This window comes from Bubalus kerabau, chromosome 23 (assembly GCF_029407905.1).
Source record: "Bubalus kerabau isolate K-KA32 ecotype Philippines breed swamp buffalo chromosome 23, PCC_UOA_SB_1v2, whole genome shotgun sequence".
NCBI lineage: Eukaryota > Metazoa > Chordata > Mammalia > Artiodactyla > Bovidae > Bubalus > Bubalus kerabau.
In genome coordinates, this window is record NC_073646.1 from 18,284,349 (window position 1) to 18,307,665 (window position 23,317).

Sequence of the window (23,317 nt, forward strand, 5' to 3'; positions counted from 1 at the left end):
CTGAGGTTTGGGGAACAGCTGGATAAAGGCAACTGTAAGGAGGGAAGGCCCTTGCCATACATAGGAGGAGGGTCAGTCTGTGAGAAATCCCCAAGGGAGAAAAGGCCAACGCTTTTGAGAGCAGGGTGGTTATATATTCAACTAAGACCTTGGCTATGCTTACCTACCAGACACCCCCACCCACCTCTCCCAGATTCTGAGTAAAAATCCAAAAACTGCCTTGTTCCAGTGGAGATAGGCTGTGTGTTACACAGAATCAACAAATGAACATGGGAATTCACACCAAAAAAAACCTTGCAGACAGCTCGAGGAGGACCCAGGACATGGGGCAAAGTGGAGAGGGGTGACTCAAGACTGTTCAATTTACAAAAGGACAGAGAGGTCCAGCTAACCTCAGGGCTGGAGCCGTCGCTAGAGCGGCATGGCCTGCACCTACGAGAGCAGCCGAGACAAGGCCAAGGTCAATCTGAGGACACCTGGCATCCTGCCGTCTTGGCTGTCCAACCTTCTCTGCTTAGACCCTGCTTCAGGAACAGACTAATAAGCCTTCCCAAGCCAAGTGGAACTCTTCAGCCACATTGTGCTAGAAAGTCAAATCCTATCACAGAGAGGCTGTATACCCTGAACGGCAAGAGGGGAACGGCCTGACCATCACACCCCTAATGAGAGGGACCATGATGGGGACAGGTGGGGGACAACTGCTCATCCAGTCTCCAGAATCACACAGTAGATGGGTAAGCACGGTCCTTCCTGACAGCCACGCAGGCCCAAACTGTGAGGTGAGCTCTCAGCAAGACACAGGGATCAGAGACGTGGCTGGTCCTTTCACTGGGCCAAGTTCCTATAGGGTGAATTAAGACCACCCCTGTCGGAAGAGGACATGCCCTGAAGAGCTAACTCAATGCAGAACCTTACCGTGTAGGCCTCTTCTGTTACGTACTCAAGATTGAATCTGTGGAGGGCCACGTTCAGGTTCTGAGGGAGGTGGCTCACCAGAATCATGGCTAACACAGATATGCGGGACTCTAGACCTGGCCAATGGTTGTTGGCCAGGGCCCAGGCAGACTGGCCTGCCCTCTGCCCGCTGGGGTGGTAGTGGACCCACACTCACCTCGCCAGCATCTGAACCTGTCTTCCTTCCTGACTGGCCTGAGAATTTCCCTCCACATGCCAGGGGCTGGCTCAAGAATGGGTGGGCAACGCTGGGCACCCAATGCTGGGCAACAAGTTATGACAAAAGGGCTTCTGGAAGTTTCCTTGAACCACAAGAAGCTTTCTCTTCTCCCTATGGAATGGTCCAGTGTCTTGGTCTGCTGCATGGAATTGCTATAGCCATCTTTCCACCAAGCTGATGAAGCCAAGGTAGGATGGTGGAGCAAAGAGGAAACATTTGTTTCCTTCATGGAAAGCTGAACCAACTCCCTACACAGGACTCCCTTCCATGTGAGACTGAATTTCCTGGCTGTCCAGGCCTGCCTGAGATAGCATGTCTGGTGGGGTAGTTCAAGCCAAATGGCATGAAAAAGGCCCATGCAGAACTTATATTCTGGGAAGCAGAATGTTATGTGAATGGAGAGAAGGTAGTCACATGTCACTCGGGAGGGCGGTACCGGGAGTTTGTGGGGCTGGCTGCTGCATCAAGGCTTTGGAAACACTGTTCCCAGGCTGATGAGGCAGCGCCCTGTCACCCCCATGTCTGTGCCTCCTGACATTCGACCTCCTCCATGGAAGTCACTTAGGATTCTCTTCCTTGTGGTTGGAGAGAATCCACTAATCACGTCCCTGGGAATGAACGTGCCATTCGTGCATGTGGAAGATTAGCCAACTGCTCTCTTAAATGCCTTGCTCAGAATCCAGTTAAAGCAGAAAGATTAAGTCCCAGCACAGCCCTGGGGATGGAAGGAACACAGACTGCAGAAGGCAAGATGGGTTTAGAAACAGTTTCCCAGCAGCAGAGGCAGCTCAGCCACATCTGTTTGGTGGGAATCCTCTCTGCCTGTGACTACTCCAACCAGGGGGAGGGGTAACAAGCTTGCTCTTGCCCGTTTACATTAATCCCACTTCCTGTTTGAGATGCAGACATGTAATATGCCTCTGTTTCTTCAATCAAAAGACATTTTAATCCCAGTGAGTATTTTGGGTGAAATTCCCTAGAGGGGACATTCAGTGTAGGGAGTAGTTGACACAGGCCTTTGGGCACAAAAGCACACTTGGCACTTACTCGTTGAGTGACCCGAGGCAGTATTATGACTTTATCCCTAAACCCCAGTTTCCTCATCCCAGAACCCCATTTCCTAAGATGAGGGTAATAATAGCACCTGTTTCAGAATCATGACGATCAAGTACATGAATGCAGGGGAGACATGTAAGTGCCTGGCACACAGGAAGCACTCGCTAAGTGTGAGCTACTGCTAATTACACTGTCTTCAGCAGGAATGCAAGCGTCACAGGGAAAACAGTAGCCACTCGACACGTTCTCCCGGCTCTTGGAAGGAGCTGCCCTCACCCAGTCTGTCCAAGCACATCAACACAGTTGGCCTTAGTCTTCGCAGGAGTTCGATTCGAGACAACTGTCCTATGGCTTCCATCTGCCTAACAGAACAATAAAAGCAACGTTGGGTGATTTGGGAGACGAGACAGCAGAGTTTAATCTTCAAACTTGATTGACTTGGATGCGTTCCTGTCAATATAAAAGACTTTGGCCGGGGCGGTGGAGAAGCCGAGGCCGGCCCCCCGGCTGTACTTCCAGCTCAGGGCCCGGTCGTAGTCCTGCTGCAGGTTCCGCTGCAGGGTGTCGGCCGCCTTCTTGCTGAGAGCCATGTTGGGCCTGGTCACCGTGGGAGAGGGGCGACTGAAGGAAGGGGGCAGATTTTTAAAGCCACCCATGAGTTTGAGAAATTTCAGTTTCTGTTCCTCATTTTCAAAACCAGCAGTATCCCATTGGCCAAACTGGGTTCCCTGTGGTAAGAGAAAACAGGTGGTTACTCTCCTGGCTTCCAAAGCCTGGTCTTTCCCCAGCCCCCAGCCAGGGAGGATCCAGATGATCAAAGGCTTACTGGAATTACTTCTTAATTCCAACCAGAGCCCTGTGAGGAGTGCTGTTGCTTCCCACTCCACTGATGAGGAAATGGAGGTCTGCAGCTGGAAGGGACTCAGGCCTACTCAGTAATCCTGCTGGACCTGCGTCTTGGGTCTGGCCCTCACCAGAGCCACCTCTCACACTGAGCTGCCTGTCTGCTTAACTCCTTCTCCCCCTGTTCATGGCAGTCAGTACGACACACCTCACCAGCTGGCTACTCATCCGTCAGCCTACGGTGGAGGTGGAGAGCGCAAGCAGGAGTCTGAAATGCATTTATCTTCGCAGAAGCACTGCATTTTCTAGCAGGAAAGGCACGGAGGTCTGGAGAGGTAAAGGGTCACAGGAGTCGGAGGCAGAGTCAGCCCAGGAACCTGGGGTTCCAGTTCCTCTCCAGAGCACTCTACCACCCATGCACTAATCACCCATGTTCGAGAAAATGCAAAACAGCACCTTGGAGAAGTGGCCCAACAGAAGACTCCCTTCCCAAAGAAACTCTCTTCCCAAAGAAACCCCATGAAGACTGACTTTGAGGACTCAGGATCAAACCCCAGCTGTGTTACCATGGTCAAGTTACTTAACCTCTCTGAACCTTAATGTCCTCATCTGTAAAGTGGGGGTGTATCACTCCCCGCATCCCTGACAGGGCTTCAATGAGGCTCAGATCAGATTTGATACCAACCCAGAGCAGGATTCCTGGTTGGTTTTAAATCCTCAAGAACTGGCTGTTCTACCCCACCTCCTACCCACCCACCCCACCAGGACTGCTGACCTCCGTGCCACCCGGGAACTTTCCGCTTGTAAGCCAAACGTGAGCGGAGCTCTTAATTCTAGGTCGGCTTTGGGAGAATAATAGGAACCAGTCATTACTACAACTGCCCTGAGTGAACCGGTGACAAGGTCCCCCAGCTTCACAGTGGCCCCAGTACAGGACCAAAGACAGCTTCCCAGGCCTGCAATTTCTAGAATGAGGCCACATCTGACAATCTCACGCTGGGTCTGAGGAGAGAGCTGCCAGAGGCTGACCAGTCCTGGGAGCCAGCTCCTGGAGGGGACCCGGTCTCACATGCCCACCGTGTGCCTCAGCAGGCAAGTGGCCCTGGGCCCTGGGGCAGTGCCACTAAAGCATTTGTGGAAGACCCCAGCCCCCGAGCAGCCCTCTGTGGTCAGGTCTGTCAGCAGAGCTGCTGGGCTGAGGCTCTGGGTGGCGCCGGCCTGCTTCTGGCCTTCCTCACTCAATCACAGAATCGTATCAGCTCTGCCCAGCTCAAGTGGATGGAGAGGAAGGAGGCCCTAGAGGAACGACATGTGACAAGCCGCATTCCATACTCCACTGGGCCAGAGCACCAGTCCCATTTAACAGGTGCGGAAACTGAAGTTCACAGGAGGGAAGTTACTTGCTCAAGTCTCATAGCTACAGAAAGTGGCCGAGCTCAGAACGGATCTCGGGTCTTTAGATTCAAATCAACTGTTCTTTTCTGTGTTACGCTATGAAAGCTTCAAACAGCACAAGCAGACACGCCTTCCCGTCCTCTGGATCCTCTTCCCCCAGATCCATGTCTATTAACAAGTTCTCTTCCCTCCCCTCTGCCCCCTCCTAGGCCTCAGGCCTGCAGACTGAGCCTTCTACACCAGCTCCCTGCTTCCCCACACACATACCCTCCAGCAGTGCCCACCACACCCTCCCATCCCCCGCTTCAGCCAGATCACGTGCCCCATGCTATACACTCTCCTGTCCCATCTCCTCCGCCCTGGTTTGGAAATTTCCTATTCCAACTGGACCAGAGGCCTGCCACACACGCCCCCACCTCTGCCCCCTCCAGCTGTGCCAGCAGCCTTCTGAGGGCACCGCCCACTGCTGGGAAGGGCTCGCCATCATGTGCCCCAAGAGACTGGTGCCCAGGACATCCCGCCCATCCAGAGGAAGAGACGAAGGTCCAGGCAGCTTATCCCAAGCAGCCAGCTCTCCAGGAGGGAGGCAAGCGCCTCTTGCAGAAGGAAGGAAATGAGCTGAGGACGAGCTCTGTGGAGAGGGAGCCAGATGGCGGGCTGGGGCTGCCCCTGGGCCAGATGGACTCGGCCTCCTGTCCCTCCACTCCACAAGGTGAGAAGGAGGTGGGTGGGATGCTGGAGCACCCCTCAAAGAGCCCAGTGGCGAACTTACTGTCCACTTCTTGGTGTCAGAAGCTTCCGTTTTACCCGACTCACGATCAATCTCTTCTTGCAAGGCTTTTCGCCTCACCTGAGCAAGGGAAAGGAAAGGGAAGAGGGCAATGAGACAGACAGTTTCCTTTGAGCTTCAAAGCCAGGACAGAGATGCGGTGGGAGTCGAGGGGGAGACTGAAGGGATGTTCACCTGAGGGATCTGGTGGTATCTCAGGCAGCTTTGTTCTGCTGCAGACTATGGGAGGCATGGCAGCTCCAAGCCCCCTGCCCTGTGAATCTCATTCTTCCGGCTGCCCCTGAGTTATATCCCTTTAGAATAAACCAGTGATCTATCGAGTAAAGTGCCTCTGTGAGTTCTGTGAGTTGCTCTGGCACATTAATTGAACCCGAGGAGGAAGTCTTTGGAACCTCTGATCTGTAGCTGGTTGGTCTGAGGCACACAGCTGACAACCTGGCTTAAGACTGACATCTGAATGTGGGGGGTGGGGGTGGGGAGCAGTCTGGTGGGACTGAGCCCTTCAGCTGAGAGATCTGACAGTATCTCCAGGCAGACAACAGCAGACTGAGCTGAACTGCAGGACACTGAGTATGTCAGGGACTTCCTGGTTGGTGTGAGAGAGTCCCCCGCTCTCACAATGAACTGGGGTACGGAACCTAAGACTATCAGCCCCCGGCACAGCAGGGACCTCACACACATGAGCAGAGCGGCTCAAGGCTACAGTCAGCGCACTAATGATGCTGCAGTTGGATTCAGAAGCTTCGAGGGCCTGCCCCTTCCCCCCAAGGGTTCAGTTGTAATTTAGCTGCCCCGAGTTTGTGGCCTTTCCTCCTCTCTTCTCATCTGCCACAGGCTGAAACGAGGTGACTGTTTATGTAGTTCAAAACTACATGAAACAAAGTGGAGTGGCAGCTGCAGGGATGAAAGAGAAAGTGATGGCAGATTCCTCCAGGGGAGTCAAGCTGCCAGCGGGAAACCATGTGGAACTTCAGTGGATGTGCACTCAGTGAAGCGGAAAGCAGTTCACCCGCTAAGTGATAAAACTGAAAAGACCAGTATACGGCGCATGACTGCATGCCACTTTGAGATCACAGGTATACTGTTACAAAGGAAAAGCCTGGAAGAATAGGACAACAAAGGCTTAACAGCGATTATTATTAGGTCGTAGGATTTCGGGTTGCTTCCCCCATTTTTTTTTTTTTTTAACATAATGAACTTTTTACAGGAGAAATAGAGGTGAGGCAGAAAGCTTCACTTACATTGAGGCCATCTGTCACCCAAAACAGTTTTCTTAGAAACTGTGAAGTATTTAACAGGCACAGATTCACAGGAAGCAAAGAGGTGGCTGGTGAGCTTTGCATGGACAAGTGGCATGTGAGTGGCTGGGACACCTGGGAGAAGAGGTGGGCAGGGGCTGGGCCTAGATGAGTCAGCGCCCACCTGTCTTCTCTGTGAGGCCCCACCAGCCCCTGCAGCCCAGCCTCCCCACTCGCCGCCAATGACTATGCCATGCAGGAGGCTGGGCCTCCCCGCCCCCAGAGACTCTGCCCTGCAGGAGAATGGGGCGCTCCCGGTTCTGGGAGGCCCGTGCTCTGTGCCAGGCCTTGGAGTGGGCTCTGGCAGCAGCATCCTACTGATCCTCTCTGCTCCTCCTCCAGGGAGAAGGGCCCCAAAGGCATCAGGTTGGGAATTCTCCATGAAACATCTGGCAGGCCTCCCTCCTCGTACACGGCTGGCTTGCAAGCACTCTTCCATTTCTCCCTCCTGGAGCAGCGGGGCCACCCCCGGGCTGTGCCCACCTCACGCCCTGCGGCTTCTGTCCAGCAGTCCCTCCCTGACGCGGCCTGAGGACACAGGCAGGTGAATGGCTCCCGCTTACTAAGCACAGCTCTTGGGCAGGCCCTTGCTGAGCGCCTCCCCAGGGCGGCCTCGTCTGGTCGTCACAGCCCTCTACATGGGATCATGAGGCTGGTGACTGCCAAGGTCACCTCGTCAGCAATGGCCTAAGGCCACATTTATGTGGTTATTTACTATGCTGTTCTGATAAGCCTTGGGGTCCAGGATCACAAAATATCCCAATTCCAAAAGTCCGGCTCCCACATAGGATCTGGGCATGATAAAAGCAGAAGGTGGTCCACAATAAAACCACCCATCCTAAAGCTTCTGTACAAGAGTTATATTTCTACAGACTAGCAATATATGCAACAATGAAAAATTGAACTAAAATACTACTTACAACAGCACCAACAATATAAAATTAAGGAAAACTTGACAAAAGATGTGTAGGACCTGTACACTGAGAACTATAAAACATTACTGAGAGAAATGAAAGAAGACCTAAACAAATGGACAAAGATGCCATGCTTATGGATCACAGGGCTGCATACTGTTAAGATGTTAATTCTCCCCAAATTGGTCTAAAGATTCAAGGCAATCCTAATAAAAAACCCAGCAGTATTTTTTGGTAGCAATCAACAAGTTAATTTTAAAATTTATATAGCATCACAAAGGCCGTGAAATAGCCAAAGTAACTTAAAAAAGAATGATGCTAGAGACTTACACTACCTGCTTGAAGACTTATTATACAGTTACAGTAATCTAGACAACGAGGTACTAGTGTAAAGACAGACATACAGAGCAGTGAAACTCAATGGAGAGCCTATAAATAGAGCCACACCCCACATCAGATACACACAGTCCACTGATTTTTTCCCAAGGCAATCTAGGCAATTCAGTTGAGAACTGCAAATGTTTTTAACATCAAAACAAGTAGTACTAGGAATACTGGACAGCCAATAACAACGAATAAATTATTGATACATGCAATAATATAGATAAATCTCAAAATGATTATGTCAAGTGAAAGAAGCCTGTTTAAAAAAGAGCACTGCTGTATAATCCCAATTATACACAAATTCTAGAAAATATAAACTAATTCACAGTGACAGAGTAGAAGCAGTTACCCGGGGATGGGGAAGGGTGGGATGGATTACGAAGGGGCACAAGGAAACTTCTGGAAATGGGGGGTATGTTCTTTATCTTAATTGCTTAGCTGGTTTCCTAGATGCATACATATGTTAAAACTCATCAAACTGTACACCTTAAATATGTGTAATTATTGTATGTCAATTATATTTAAATAAAATTGAAAAAGAAAAAAAAAACAAAACGCTGCTGCAAGGAGCCTAGGAGGTGGCACATGGGCCAGGCAGAGCTTGTCTCCCCTGCCCAGCCTGTGGGTTCTGGGGACATGTCCCCTCCTCCCCCTGCGGCAGTTAGGAGTAGGACAACCTCAGCCTGGGATGCTGCAGGACCAGATGCTCCTCAGCCAAGGCTGTGGCAGTCAAGGGCTCTCCCAGCATTGAGGGCGGCCATAGGCTCCCTGCCCCTGGAGGTGGGGCAGAGGCTGGCCTGGGGGTCTGCGGAGCCCCCGACGCCTCCGGGACCAGGCTCCTGTGGCCGGTTAGGAGCCCCCAGCGCCTCCGGGACCAGGCTCCTGTGGCCGGTTAGGAGGCGAGCCTATTTCTGGGGGGCTGGGGGAAGTGGGGGATGATGAGGGCTGGCCATACCTGGTCTATGTGCGCCTCGTCCATGTTGCCCTTCTTTTCCAACACCACCTCCAAGTCCGTGTCAGGCTCCTGCAGAGAAGGCAGAGGAAGTAAGGCTCAAGTGGACCATGGCCTCCACTGGAGCAGCCCAGCAGGTGAGATTGTGCGAGTCGGGAAAAGACGCAAGACTGCAGCACCACCTCTCCCATCCCGCCGCCTCCCCCACAACACCTGCCTTCCCCTCTCTTCCACTGGTGCTAAGTCGAAGCGGACTCTTTGTGACCCTATGGCCTGTAGACCACCAGGCTCCCCTGTCCATGGAATTTTCTAGACAAGAAGACTACAGTGGGTTGCCTTTTTCTACTCCAGGGGATCTTCCCAACCCAGGGATCAAACCCACGTCTCCTGCATTGGCAGGTGGATTCTTGACCGCTCAGCTACCTGCAAAGCCCTTCTCTTCCACCACACTCCCCAATTCTGGCCTCAGAACTGTGGCACTGACCTATTTGCCAGATGAAGAAACTAAGGCTCAGAGCAGTGAAGGGGCTATCACGAGGTCACTGCACAGCTCAGGGACAGGGCTCACACTAACCCAGATCTCCCGACTCAGGCCGAGAGCACGACCTTCCCTGCCAGACAACACCTCACTTCCCAGGTGACGCCAAACCAGCCAGGAGCAAGGCCAGGGCCCCACTGATGGTGGGGGAGGGGCGGGCGGGGGCCAGGCAAGGCAGAGGCGGGGGCTGGAGGCCCTGCAGCGAACCTGAATCCCCCCAGTTCCCTCTTCCATACCATGCCCCACGCGCCCCAACTCGGAGTTCCAGTCAGGACCTTCTCTCCTGCTTGAACCACTAGGACAGGCTCTGCCGCTGCTTCCCCACCCCCAACACTGGTCCATTCCACACAGCAGCTCGGGGACATCCTGAACTTACAGAATGCCCTATGTCAGCTCTATCTCAATTAAAACATAGTAAAACCACCACACCTGGACCACACCACCCCATCCTCCCAAACCCTCCGTAGCTCCCATCTTATTTACATGAAAATCCAGACCCCTGCAGCTGCTGCAGTCAGCCAGGCCCCAGCAGTCCCAGCCCCCCTCACCCCCGCCCCTTTGCTCCTCCCAGGTCTCCGCACCTGCTGCTCCCCGGGCTCAGCCGGCCCCGGCCCCTCACAGGTCTCAGCTCCCACACGGTGTCCTTGCCGGGCCTGCATGGGCCACGCTCTCTCAGTGACCTCAGCCCCTTGCAGACCCTGTGACAGTGAGATTCGGGGTGGCCACTTTCCACGAGGTCTTCAGGGGATGACTGCCACTTCCGTGCTTCGGGTGTGCTCCGCCTGGCACCCCGAGTCCCATGTGCTGAGCCCTGGAGGGCTCTGTTCGCTCACATCACCCCTGGGCCCCGGTGCTCAGCCCACCCCCTCCCTCCCCGCCCCCATCCCTGAAGCTGGTCTGGATAGACAGCACATCTCTGCCGTCTCCACCAGGTGGCCATCCCTTCCCTTCCTCCTGGTAACAGGACCACCACCTCCCCCCAGCTTTGGACAGCGGGGTGCCAGTGGGACGGACGCCATCAACCCCTGCCCACGGGCTTCAGACCGGGGCTTCTGGTTTGTGCGACCCAATGGAGAGCTGGGAGAGCAGTGCCAGGACGCTTCCTGTAATCGTTTTGGAGGGGCTGCCCTTCTCCCTTTGCGGGTGGCTTAACTACTATGATGAAAGCCTGGAGATGCTGGGACCATCTCACCTCGGGGTTGGGGTGGGGAGGGGCCTCAGACTAAAACCAGCATTGAAAGATACAAAGGCCAGAGCGAGGAAAAGCCACATAGGCATCTTCTGTGATCCAAATTTAATTTGATCCCTAAACTGTGTATCTTGAGTTCAGATAGCTCTGGACATTGTATTATCTCAGGAACTATTTGGGTCCTGAGCTTTAGATAGCAAGTAGTAGGAGTTTAGAAAGAGAAATTGATCTGAAAAACTTATTCCTATTAATAAAATTTTAATAATTAATATTAATTAAATCCTATTAATAATTAAAAAACTTAATCCTATTAATCCAGACCCTGAGTGCAGAATAGTGAAAACTTGGGTAAAGTTTCAATAGCAAGGGATATATACCTGTACTACTGAGGATATTACACCAGTGCCCAGATCCAGCCATACCTGAAGCTAGACAGCTATCAAACTCTCTAGTTATCTGTGTCAATAAATCCCCTTTTCCTGACTGATTACACACACGAACACACTCCGAACTTCCACCCTTATTCTCCCCAAGCAGTTGGCTTCGGAAGGAAAGCCTACCTCTTCACAAGGCTCCTCTGCTACTTCGCTCTCCTGCCTCTTCTTCTTCTTCTTCCTCTTCAGCGCTGGCTCCTCAGTGTCTGCCTGCTCCACCCTTTTCTTGGACTTCACTTTCTTCTTCACAGAGGCCCTGGGGCCATCTCCTATGGGGATGTATTCTGGAGCTTCAACTCTGACTGGCTTCTTTTTATTTCCTTTCATAGAGCTGCTCTCCAGGGACCAGGAGCACTCAGGGTGCCCCAGTGGGGGATCTCCCTCCCAGTGGATTTTCTTCTTCTTCTTCTTCTTCATCTTCACGCTGTGTTCCCTGGGACTTCCTTGCTTCTGTTTCTGTCCCAAGGCTGCCTGCTCCTGGACGCCATCCTTCCCAACTGAGTGAGTATACACTGTATTCCCAGCCTCGCAGAACCAAGGATCCCTGCCTGAGAAGGCTGTAGCTTCCTTGGCCTTTTTCTCCTTCTTGTGTTTTTTGAGCTTCTTGCCAACTCTGGTCACTTCCTCATCCTGTCTGGGGTCTGGAGAGGTCTTCACCCTTGAGACAGGGTACATGGACTTCCTCTTCTTCTCTGCACTGAGGGACTTAGACAGACCAAGTGCCTGCGTCCTGGGGCTGCGTGACCGCTCAGTCCGTCCAGCACGTAATGTGATCTCAGGTTCAAGGTGCTCCTCACAGATGGTGCTGTGACCCTTCTTTTTCTTCTTTTTCTTCACAAGAGGCATTCTGGGTGCCTGCTCTTGGATCACACCCTTCAAGGGTGGTGTGGCTCTTGGACAAACCTCTGCGAAATAACTGTCACTGTTTAAAACCGAGTATTGAGTCTCTGGTTCTTTAACCACTTTCTTTTTCTTCTTCTTCTTTTTCTCTGGGAGCCCAAGGCCCACCTCTCCTTTGTGAGCCTTAGTGATCATTTCTGGAAAGAAAAAAAAAAAATGGTTCTAATTATCCCACGCGAAGTGGCCTTGAGTACAACTCCACTAGGTATGACCAAGAGTCACGCTTCTTGGAGTGGATGGTCTGAAAGGTTAGGGGCTGGGAAAATGGGCACGATTCCTGGGGAGCAAAGGGAAATATGATGGAAAAAGCAGTGCGTGCTAAGTGGCTTCAGTCGTGTCCGACTCTGTGACCCAATGGACTGTAGCCCACCAGGCTCCTCTGTCCATGGGATTCTCCAGGCAAGAATACTTGGGTGGGTTGCCATGACTTCTCCAGGGGATCTTCCCAACCCAGGGATCGAACCTGAGTCTCTTACATCTCCTGCATTGGCAGGCAGGTTCTTTACCACTAGGGCCACCTAGGAAACCCCCAGTTTAAATCCTGACAGCCTCAGGTTCAAATAAATCCACGTTGATCCCTCATCTTAAGTCAATCACCTATCCTCCCTGGTCCTTAACTTCCCCATCTGAAAATGGGGGGAGATAACCTGTCTTTTCTCAGAGAGCTGTCGGAAAGAATAAATAATCCATGGAAAGTGCTTGGCAGATTGTTGACTGCTTTCCTAACCCCCTTCCTCAAGCCTCTTAAGCCTAATCATTCATTCCACAGAAATGGACCCTGTGCCAGCCACTGAAACACCTGCACTCAAGCCACAGGCCAGGCATTGCCCCTGGTGTCTTACCTTTTACTGGATGAAGGGGACAGAAATCTTAGGTTAACTCTTCTTGCTGATTCTCACCAGAGGTAGTAACTGTGATATCACTAACCCTTGCTTCATCTGAAGAGCTCTGTTGCTTTGCATCTGGAAATTAACTGCCCCAGCCTATACTTAGGGTAACTCTAATTACCTTCCTAAGAATGACAGCAAAAGCAAGGTATGGTGAGGAGCCCCAGTTGGGGCTGAGAATGGCTGTGTTCAAATGGTGATTCATGTAGTCTCGCCACCTAGCAGTGGCTTCTCTGGGCCTCAGTTTCCCCATCCATAAGAGGCAATGAACCAGATGAGATCATAGGCTCACAGGTGGTGGTGGGAGCCATATCCAGTCTACAAGCCTGTTTCAATGTTTTTAATTGGCAACATTTAATGACCTTGAATGCTCAGCTTTTTTTTTTTTTTTTTTTTTTTTTTGAGGGAGGCTGTCATGGAGCCGCCTATGAGAAGGCACTGGGTGGGCTGTCAAAACATTTCAGCTTCCAGCTGTACTAGTCTCTCACTCCAGTCACCAGCCCAGGTCCTGCTTCCTGGACTAGATGACATGGAGACACTCAGGGAATCCAAAAACAAATGGCTCTTCACAGGAGCTTTGGACAGTGGGCAGGAAAGGCCAGGAGCTGCTTCAGTTTTCCTCAGCCTCAGAGCCCAGAAGCTGGACATGCCTCACTCTAAACTGTTTCAAAGACCCAGGCCAGCCCTGAGCTGTAGCTCAAGTTCACTCATAATTGGCTCCTATAGCACCTGGAGATCCGAGGGATCAACCACACGCTTCCTCCTGGCTGGCTGGCTTTCTGCTGTATTCCCAGGGCCCAGCTTTGTACCTAGCAAAGTGGGTGCTCAGTAAATGCTCACTGAATGAAGGAAGCGATGCTAGAGACACAGAGATGAACAAAAGATGACTCCGCCATCAAGAAGCAAGTAGGTGTGGATGGGAAAGAGCTGTGTTAACAGCGATACATGGGATAAAAACAAGCACAGTGGTAAGGTCAGAGTAAAGGAGGTCATTAAATCTGGCCTACTAGTTGCCAGCAAACTTTCTGAAGAGGTTTCCAGCTTGGGCAAGCACAGGATGGAAACGCTAAGCCCTAAGACAAAAAAACTGAAGTGTAAGGTGACTGCGGAGAGGTGACTGAAGGCAACAGACTGGTGGGAATAGTTCAGTTCAGTCACTCAGTCGCGAGTGACTCTCTGTGACGCCAGACACCTTGAGACATCCATGGGGAGATGCTGGTGGACAGCTGGCTGTATGAGTCTGAGGCTCAGAGGTGACTGGGCTGATATGGGTGAAATAAATTTAGAAATACATGGATGGTATGTAAGCTTTGAACAGAACGAGCCTGAGACAGAACCTCAGAGAATACTAACGTTTAAATGGGTAGGCAGAGGAACAGGGGCCTGCAAAGGAGAGGGAGAAGGTGCCAAATCGGAGAGGGTGGAGTCAAGGGCGCCTCAAGTGGAGGAGTGGTCTAGAGATCTGTAACAATGAAGAAGTCAAAGGGAGTTGGTCGCCAAATTAATCCCTTTCTCTTCCTATCTCCGTTTAAAACACTGCAGCACTGTCCTCTTCGGCAGTGAAGAAGAGCCTTCCCTTCAAACCCGACATCCCAAGTGTATTCATTCCTTCAAGAAGGGAAGAGGAAATAAATCTTACAGAGTCTCCTGCGAACACAAAATGCTTTCTCCAAAAGCGCTTTTAAATTCTCGCAGAAGCCCCATGAGGATCGGTGTAAATAACCCATCTCAGAGACGTGCAAACCGAGACTTGGAGACTTTAATTCACTTGCCCTGCGTCCCAAAGCCAGCAAGGGGTAAAACAAGGATTCGAACCCAGCCTGCAGATCTTCGGAGCCTGTGTTCCAAAACCCAACTCCCACCGCAGGCTAACTAACAGGAAGCAAGGGAGCCGCGAGGGGAACTGCCCCCTCAAACACCCGACCGCACCAAGGTTTCCGCACAGAGGGAGGGATTACGCCGGGTCCCAGGTCCGCTCCAAGGAGGGAGAACTTCCTGAAGATGGCGCCTCAGACCGGCGACGAGAGGAACGTGGATCTGAGGGTGTAAGTCATCCTCGTCCGGTCCCTCGGATCGCCGCGCAAGTCCCCAGACCCAGTCTGCAGTCCTGGTTCCGTCCCGCCCACGACGCGCTTTCCGAACTCACCCAAAGGCCAATGTTCCCCGCCTCCACGTGAGAGCCCGCGCCGCCGTGGCCCGGAAGTCAATCTCGACTCGCTGGCTCGTCCCCGCAAGAGACGGTTTCTTCCGGGTCACGGCCTTTTTGGGCGCGCGGTTGCCGTGGAAACGGCGGCCATGACCGCGGCCATGGCGGCGCCTGGACCTGTGGGCCGAACCGCCCAGCGCTTGGAAGGGACAGTCTCCAACGAGTCGTCCATCACTGCCAGGACGCCAGTGCCCGTAGTGTCTCCCGAGTCCCTCGTTCTGTCCGCCTCGCCGGTGCAGGTTTCGGAGCTACCTAGCAAGAACCTGTGGGAGCAGATCTGCGAGGGTAGGCAGCCCGGGCCGGCCGAGAGGGACGGGACTCGGGCCGCCCGGCGGGGCTCGCGCTTGCTGGGTGCCTACTGTGCGCCAGGCGGCTGACGTGCGCGGCCTCCAGGCAGCCTCGCCGCGGGCCCGCCGGGCTCCCCGTGTTATGTGCGGGGAAACTGAGACTCTTGAGAGGCTTGCCCGAGGTTACGCAGCGCAGCCTCCAGCCTAAATCCATAGTCAGGTCGAAGGCAAGGGAAAGAAGGGGGAATAAACGGGACCTTGGCCTGAACCAGTGATGCTGAAAACTCCTTTCAGTTCAGTCGCTCAGTCGTGTCCGACTCTTGGCGACCCGTGGACTGCAGCACGCCAGGCTTCCCTGTCCATCACCAACTCCTGGAGCTTGCTGAAGCACATGTCCATGATGCTTCGGTCGGTGATGCCATCCAACCATCTCATCCTCTGTCGTCCCCTTCTCCTGCCTTCAATCATTCCAGCATCAGGGTCTTTTCCAGGGAGTCAGTTCTCATCAGGTGGCCAAAGTATTGGAGCTTCAGCTTCAGCATCAGTCTTTTCAATGAACATTCAGGACTGATTTCCTTTAGGATTGACAGGTTTGATCTCCTGTAGTCCAAGGGACTTTCAAGAGTCTTCTCCAACACAACAGTTCAAAAGCATCAGTTCTTCAGTGCTCAGCTTTCTTTGTAGTCCAACTCTCACATCCATACATGATTACTGGAAAAACCACAGCTCTGACTAGATGGACCTTTGCTGGCAAAGTATTGTCTCTGCTTTTTAATATGCTGTCTAGGTTGGTCATAGCTTTTCTTCCAAAGATCAAGCATCTTTTAATTTCATGGCTGCAGTCACCATCTGCAGTGATTTTGGAGCCCAGGAAAATAAAGTCTCTGTTTCCACTGTTTCCCCATGTATTTGCCATGAAGTGATGGGACCAGATGCCAGGATCTTAGCTTTCTGAATGTTGAGTTTTAAGCCAACTTTTTCACTCTTCTCTTTCACTTTCATCAAGAGGCTCTTTAGTTGTTCTTCTCTCTTTCTGCCCTAAGGGTGGTGTCATCTGTGTATTTGAGGTTATTGATATTTCTCTCAGCAATCTTGATTCCAGCTTGTGCTTCATCCAACTGGCATTTTGCATGGTGTACTCTGCATATAAGTTAAATAAGCAGAGCGACAATATACAGCCTTGATGTACTCCTTTTCCAATTTGGAACCAGCCTGTTTTTCCATGTCCAGTTCTAACTATTGGTTCTTGACCTGCATATACATTTCTCAGGAGGCAGGTAAGGCGATCTGGTATTCCCATCTCTTTAAGACGTTCCTACAGTTTATTGTGATCCACACAGTCTAAGGCTTTGGTGTAGTTGGATAAAGCAGAAGTAGATGTTTTTCTGGAACTCTCTTGCTTTTTCGATGATCCAGCAGATGTTGGCAGTTTGATCTCTGGTTCCTCTGCCTTTTCTAAAACCAGCTTGAACATCTGGAAGTTCACAGTTCACGCACTCTTGAAGCCCAGGTTGGAGAATTTTGAGCATTACTTTGCTAGCATGTGAGATGAGTGCAACTGTGTGGTAGTTTGAACATTCTTTGACATTGCCTTTCTTTGGGATTGAAATGAAAACTGAGATTTTCCAGTCCTGTGGCTGCTGCTGAATTTTCCACATTTGCTGGCGTATTGAGTGCAGCTCTTTCACAGCATCATCTTTTAGGATTTGAAATAGCTCAACTGGAATTCCATCACCTCCACTAGCTTTGTTTGTAGTGATCCTTCCTTAGGCCCACTTGACTTCACATTCCAGGATGGCTGGCTCTAGGTGAGTGATCAAACCATCATGATTATCTGGGTTGTGAAGATATTTTTTGTCTAGATCTTCTGTGTATTCTTGCTACCTCTTCTTAATATCTTCTGCTTCTGTTAGATCCATACCATTTCTGTCCTTTATCGAGCCCATCTTTGCATGAAATGTTCCCTTGGTATCTCTAATTTTCTTGAAGAGATCTCTAGTCTTTCCCATTCTATTATTTTCCTCTATTTCTTTGCACTGATCACTGAGGAAGGCTTTCTTATCTCTCCTTGCTATTCTTTGGAACTCTGCTTTCAAATGGGTGTATCTTTCCTTTTCTTCTTTGCCTTTCGCTTCTCTTCTTTTCTCAGCTATTTGTAAGTCCTGGTCACACAACCAGTTTGCCTTTTTGCATTTCTTTTTTTTGGGGATGGTCTTGATCCCTGCCTCCTATACAGTGTCACATACCTCCCTCCATAGTTCTGCAGGCACGCTGTCTATCAGATCTAATCCCTTGAATCTATTTGTCATGTCCACTGTATAATTGTAAGGGATTTGATTTAGGTCATACCTGAATGGTCTAGTGGTTTTTCATACTTTCTTCAATTTAAGTCTGAATTTGGCAATAAGGAGTTCTTGATTGGAGCCACAGTCAGCTCCCGGTCTTGTTTTTGCCGACTGTATACAGCTTCTCCATCTTTGGCTGCAAATAATAGAATCAGTCTGATTTCAGTATTGACCATCTGGTGATGTCCATGAGTAGTGTTGTCTCTTGTGTTGTTGAAAGAGGGTGTTTGCTATGATCCGTGCGTTCTGTTGGCAAAACTCTGTTAGCCTTTGTCCTACTTCATTTTGTCCTCCAAGGCCAAATTTGCCTGTTACTCCAGGTATCTCTTGACTTCCTACTTTTGCATTCCAATCTCCTATAATGAAAAGGACATCTTCTTTGGGTATCAGTTTTAAAAGGTCTTGTAAGTCTTCATAGAACTGTTCAACTTCAGCTTCTTCAGCGTTACTGGTTGGGGCGTAGACTTTGATTACTGTGATATTGAAGGCTTGCCTTGGAAACGAACAGAGATTATTCTGTCGTTTTTGAGATTGCACCCAAGAATTGCATTTTGAACTCTTTTGTTGACTATGAAGGCTACTCCATTTCTTCTAAGGGATTCTTGCCCACAATAATAGATATAATGGTCATCTGAGTTAAATTTGCCCATTTCAGTCCATTTTAGTTCACTGATTCCTAAAATGTCAATGTTCACTGTTCACTCTTACCATCTTCTGTTTGACCACTTCCAGTTTACCTTGATTCATGGACCTAGTATACCAGGTTTCTATGTAGTACTGTTCTTTACAGCAAGGAAGGAGGTTGCCATTATTCATTACCTCCACCATAGTTTGGTCTCAGATCAAACAACAGGGAGGGAACACAGCCCTACCCAGCAACAGAAAATTGGATTAAAGATTTACTTAGCATGGCCCCGCCCATAAGTTCAAGACCCAGTTTCCCCCACAGTCAGTCTCTCAGAGGGAAGACAGAATGAAACCCACAATCACAGAAAACTAATCAAACTGATCACATGGACCACAGCCTTGTCTAATTCAATGAAACTATGAGCCATGCGGTGTAGGGCCACCCAAGACAGATGGGTCATGATGGAGAGTTCTGGCAAAATGTGGTCCACTGGAGAAGGGCATGGCAAACCACTTCAGTATTCTTGCCTTGAGAACCTCATAAACAGTATGAAAAGGCAAAAAGATATGACACTGAAAAAAGAACTCCCCAGGTTGATAAGTGCCCAATATGCTACTGGAGAAGAGTAGAGAAAAAACTCCAGAAAGAATGAAACCTCCTTTAGTGAGCAGGAAAGAAGCACTGAGATGGAGACAGGAAGCTTGTTTAAAACAAAGTTCCCCAGGCCCCACCACAGGGCTCCTAATGGGATGTAGGGGGTTTGCACTTTTAAGGAACACCCCAGGTAATTCTGATGTAGATAGTCTGTCGCCCACGTGTTGAGCACCCATGGTCTAGACAGATTTGGTTTTAATCCTCTACTTCTGTGGTGGTGGTGGTTTAATTGCTAAGTCGTGTCCTACTCTTGCAACCCCATGGGCTGTAGCCCACCAGGCTCCTCTGTCCATGAGATTTACCAAGCAAGAATACTAGAGTGGATTGCCATTTCCTTCTCTAGGGGATTTTCCCGACCCACGAATTGAACCCGGATCTCTTGCATTGCAGTCAGATTCTTTACCAGCTGAGTTATGAGGGAAGCCCTGTCCACTTCTGACCTTCCTTAAAATCCCCAAATGGTGTTTAGCTCACCTTCCTTTGTTGGCCTGCAGTGTTCCCTTGGTCTTGCTGCCCCATATTACTCTTCACACACCTTGAACAAGTTAAGTATGCCTGGCATACTTCCAAGTTACTGGATTCCAGACCACAGCAATAAACAGACTCACAGGAATTTTTTTGGCTTCCTACCCCACTCCAGTACTCTTGCCTGGAAAATCCCATGGACGGAGGAGCCTGGTAGGCTGCAGCCCATGAGGTCGCTAAGAGTCGCACACGACTGAGCGACTTCACTTTCAATTTTCACTTCATGCATTGGAGAAGGAAATGGCAATCCACTCCAGTATTGTTGCCTGGAGAATCCCAGGGACAGGGGAGCCTGGTGGGCTGCCATCTGTGGGGTTGCACAGAGTTGGACACGACTGAAGCGACTTAGCAGCAGCAGGAGCAGTACCCATAAAAGTTCGTCTGCACAATCCTGTAGTCTATTAAGTGCGTGATAGCATTGTGTCTAAAAAGACTCTGTATATGTCTTAATTTAAAATACTTTATTGCTGGGGAATTCCCTGGTGGTCCAGTGGTTAGGACTCCGAGCTTTCACTGGAGAAGGCCCGGGGTTCAATCCTGGTAGGGAAACTAAAATCCCACAAGCCAGGGTGGCCAAAAGTAAAAATACTTTATTGCTAAAAAAAAAAAAAAAAAATGCTGTCACCATCATCTGAGTATTCCATGAGTTATGGTTTTTTTGCAGTACTAATGGCAAAGAGCACATATCACCATGACAAATACAAAATAAAGAAAAAGTTAGAAATATTGTGAGAATTCCCAAAATGTGACATAGACACAAAGTGAGCAAATACTGTTGAGAAAAGACTTGCTTGACGTAGGTGGGATTGCCACAAATCTTCAACTTGTAAAAAAGAAAACATCTACAGCTTCTAAGTGCAATAAAGTGAAGCACAATAAAACAAGGTGTACCTGCATCTCATCCTGTCAGTAAAATAAGCATGATAACGGCACCTATTTCATGGTGTTAGGAGGATGCAGCTAGAGGATCACTTCTGAAAGGGCTTAGCAAAGCGCCCGTTTTGCAGCAAGGGCTCAGTGTGTGTTACTCTTAATAAATAATGCTGGATGTTTCATTTTCCTAAGATTGTGTACTCCTCAAGGTCAGGAACTCAGATTTTTCGTTCTTGTGGCTACCGTCACTACCTCAACTGTCTGAAAGAGTGCCGTCCAATAGAACTTTCACAGATGGGTATTGAGCACTTGAAATGTGATCAGTGCAACCTTGGAACTGAATTTTTTGTTTTGCTTCTGATAAGTTCTGATAAGCTAACACAGCTGCATGTGGCTAATGACCACTATATAGGACAGTGCAGGTCAATAAATGTTGAATGGAGAAAAGACTGAATATGCCGTTATATTGGACTAGGTAGCGGGAGAGGGTGATGAGTTGAGAGAAGTGGAAAATTCAAAGAAAGAAGAGAATAATGGACTCAGAGGTGATAGATATCTATTTGACCATAGAAATAGATGAAATAGATCTCCAGTCTATTTCAACTCCTACCCAATGCTTGAATTCCTTCTCCCATATTGCATTATACCAGAAAAATCTTTTTCATCTTGAATGTTTTCCTTGTAACGTCTGCCTCTTGGTCCTTACCCTCCTGGTGCTGTGATCCAAGTTGCTAATCACAGTACCATTATGAAAACACTCAAATGTCAATAGAAGGTTGTTATTGTGGCTGTCTTTTCCCAGGAGTGTGCCCTTCTCCAGGGCAAACAGCTCTTCACAATGCAATTGACTAGTGGTGTTTGTTGGGGAAGCTGCTCAACAACTCAAAGAGGGGATAATCCTTGTACCTACCTCACAGGGCTGTTGTGAGGATGGCTTAAGATGACATATGCAAAGGTGCCTGGCACAGTGCCTGGCATTTACAAAGTGCTCAATAAATGTCCTGATATTGACAAAGAAGCATACTTTGCATTTGTTTTAGAATCATGGAATTTATTTTTGTCACACAGGCCTGTAGCAAGAAGGTAAAGACAGAAGTGTTTTCTTGCTCTCAAAAGCAGCTAATTTGATGTCACTTAGAAAGTGGTAGAGTTACAAATATAAGTTAATGAGGTCAAAGATGGTGAGTTTATATACACAGGCCCTGAAATGATTGTTATAACATGGATGATAGATCCAGTTTCTTAAAACAAACATTCTAACAAATGTAATTTTCTATAACAAACATAGTAAATTCAGTTTCTCGCAGCAAACATGAAAAGCAGGCTTGTTTGAGGTTAAGTATTATATTTTGTTAGGATATCTCCATTTAAAAAGCAAATCATCACACCTAACAGAACTGTCAGAAACTCAATTTCAAGAAAATGAGATTAGGTGTTAAGACCTTTATTCTATCTGGCTAGTCCTGTGCGTGTGTGTGTCTGTACGATGACTTACTTTCAATATTCTTCAGTTTTCTCATCTTTCCAGTGACAGCTAATCCAGGGCTTTTTATTTTCAAAAGCACCTGTATTAATATCAATAAACATCTTTCCTGCTAAGGCTTCACATTAAATCTTGTGATTGCCTATGACTTAATGATTTTTAACTATGGTTTTAGCCAAGACTGAGTCAAATTATTTGCAGCTTCAGTTCAGTTTAGTTCAGTCGCTCAGTCGTGTCCGACTCTTTGTGACCCCATGAATCACAGCACACCAGGCCTCCCTGTCCATCAGCAACTCCTGGAGTTCATTCACACTCATGTCCATTGAGTCAGTGATGCCATCCAGCCATCTCATCCTCTGTCGTCCCCTTCTCCTCCTGCCCCCAATCCCTCCCAGCATCAGGGTCTTTTCCAATGAGTCAACTCTTCACATGAGGTGGCCAAAGATTGGAGTTTCAGCTTTAGCAATGAACACCCAGGACTGATCTCCTTTAGAATGGACTGGTTGGATCTCCTTGCAGTCCAAGGGACTCTCAAGAGTCTTCTCCAACACCACAGTTCAAAAGCATCAATTCTTCTGTGCTCAGCTTTCTTCACAGTCCAACTCTCACATCCATACATGACCACTGGAAAAACCCTAGTCTTGACTAGACAGACCTTTGTTGGCAAAGTAATGTCTCTGCTTTTGAATATGCTGTCTAGATTGGTCATAACTTTCCTTCCAAGGAGTAAGCGTCTTTTAATTTCATGGCTGCAATCACCATCTGCACTGATTTTGGAGCCCCCCAAAATAAAGTGTGACACTGTTTCCACTGTTTCCCCATCTATTTCCCATGAAGTGATGGGACCAGATGCCATGATCTTCGTTTTCTGAATGTTGAATTTTGAGCCAACTTTTTCACTCTCTTCTTTCACTTTTATCATGAGGCTTTTGAGTTCCTCTTCACTTTCTGCCATAAGGGTGGTGTCATCTGCATATCTGAGGTTATTGATATTTCTCCCGGCAATCTTGATTCCAGCTTGTGCTTCTTCCAGCCCAGCGTTTCTCATGATGTGCTCTGCATTTAAGTTAAATAAGCAGGGTGACAATATACAGCCTTGACATACTCCTTTTCCTATTTGGAACCAGTCTGTTGTTCCATGTCCAGTTCTAACTGTTGCTTCCTGACCTGCATATAGGTTTCTCGAGGCAGGTCAGGTGGTCTGGTATTCCCATCTCTTTCAGAATTTTCCACAGTTGATTGTGATCCACACAGTCAAAGGCTTTGGCATAGTCAATAAAGCAGAAATAGATGTTTTTCTGGAACTCTTGCTTTTTTGATGATCCAGCAGATGTTGGCAATTTGATCTCTGGTTCCTCTGCCTTTTCTAAAACCGGCTTGAACATCTGAAAGTTCATGGTTCACGTACTGCTGAAGCCTGGCTTGGAGAGTTTTGAGCATATTACTTTACTAGCATACGAGATGAGTGCAGTTGTGCAGTATTTGGAGCTTACAGTCTTCTATTCTGATATTGCTGTTATTATCATTGCCATTGGCATCCTCATTATTGCCGTTAGTTCATC

At 49.1% G+C, this 23,317-nt stretch overlaps 2 protein-coding genes across 8 annotated transcripts in view; one reads left to right on the top strand and one right to left on the bottom strand.

Annotated features, from left to right (window-relative positions):
* Window positions 1–334: 334 nt before the first annotated feature.
* KNOP1 (lysine rich nucleolar protein 1) lies at window positions 335–15,032 on the bottom strand. 6 transcript variants are annotated; one of them, XM_055561832.1, is made up of 6 exons: window positions 14,901–15,032; window positions 11,094–12,004; window positions 9,926–10,042; window positions 8,810–8,878; window positions 5,241–5,318; window positions 335–2,958 (listed from the first exon to the last, which is right to left on the bottom strand). In XM_055561832.1, the coding sequence occupies exons 2-6, from the start codon at window positions 12,000–12,002 to the stop codon at window positions 2,647–2,649; spliced, it is 1,485 nt and encodes a 494-aa protein (XP_055417807.1). In that variant the 5' UTR covers window positions 12,003–12,004; window positions 14,901–15,032; the 3' UTR covers window positions 335–2,646. The 6 variants fall into 6 exon arrangements, with proteins under 6 accessions (XP_055417807.1, XP_055417808.1, XP_055417809.1 ...); XM_055561833.1 differs by lacking the exon at window positions 14,901–15,032 and adding an exon at window positions 14,684–14,894; XM_055561834.1 differs by lacking the exon at window positions 14,901–15,032 and adding an exon at window positions 14,698–14,864.
* Window positions 14,868–23,317, top strand: part of IQCK (IQ motif containing K) — a 155,824-nt gene continuing 147,374 nt past the window's right edge. The window contains exon 1 of one of the 2 annotated variants that reach the window (XM_055561839.1): window positions 14,868–15,245. In XM_055561839.1, coding sequence (XP_055417814.1) covers window positions 15,050–15,245 — 196 coding nt within the window. In that variant the 5' untranslated portion in view covers window positions 14,868–15,049. The remainder of the gene's footprint in view (window positions 15,246–23,317) is intronic. The other variant, XM_055561842.1, reaches the window with a different exon arrangement.

Bases quoted from the DNA above. Each gene is read 5' to 3' on its own strand.
- KNOP1 (XM_055561832.1), bottom strand. From the start codon at position 12,002: ATGATCACTAAGGCTCACAAAGGAGAGGTGGGCCTTGGGCTCCCAGAG. The intron at 10,043-11,093 runs GTAGGCTTTCCT...TCACTGTCACAG, and splicing joins CAGAGGAGCCTTGTGAAGAG to GGTCTGCAAGGGGCTGAGGT. The intron at 2,959-5,240 runs GTAAGTTCGCCA...CTCTTACCACAG, and splicing joins CTGACACCAAGAAGTGGACA to GGAACCCAGTTTGGCCAATG.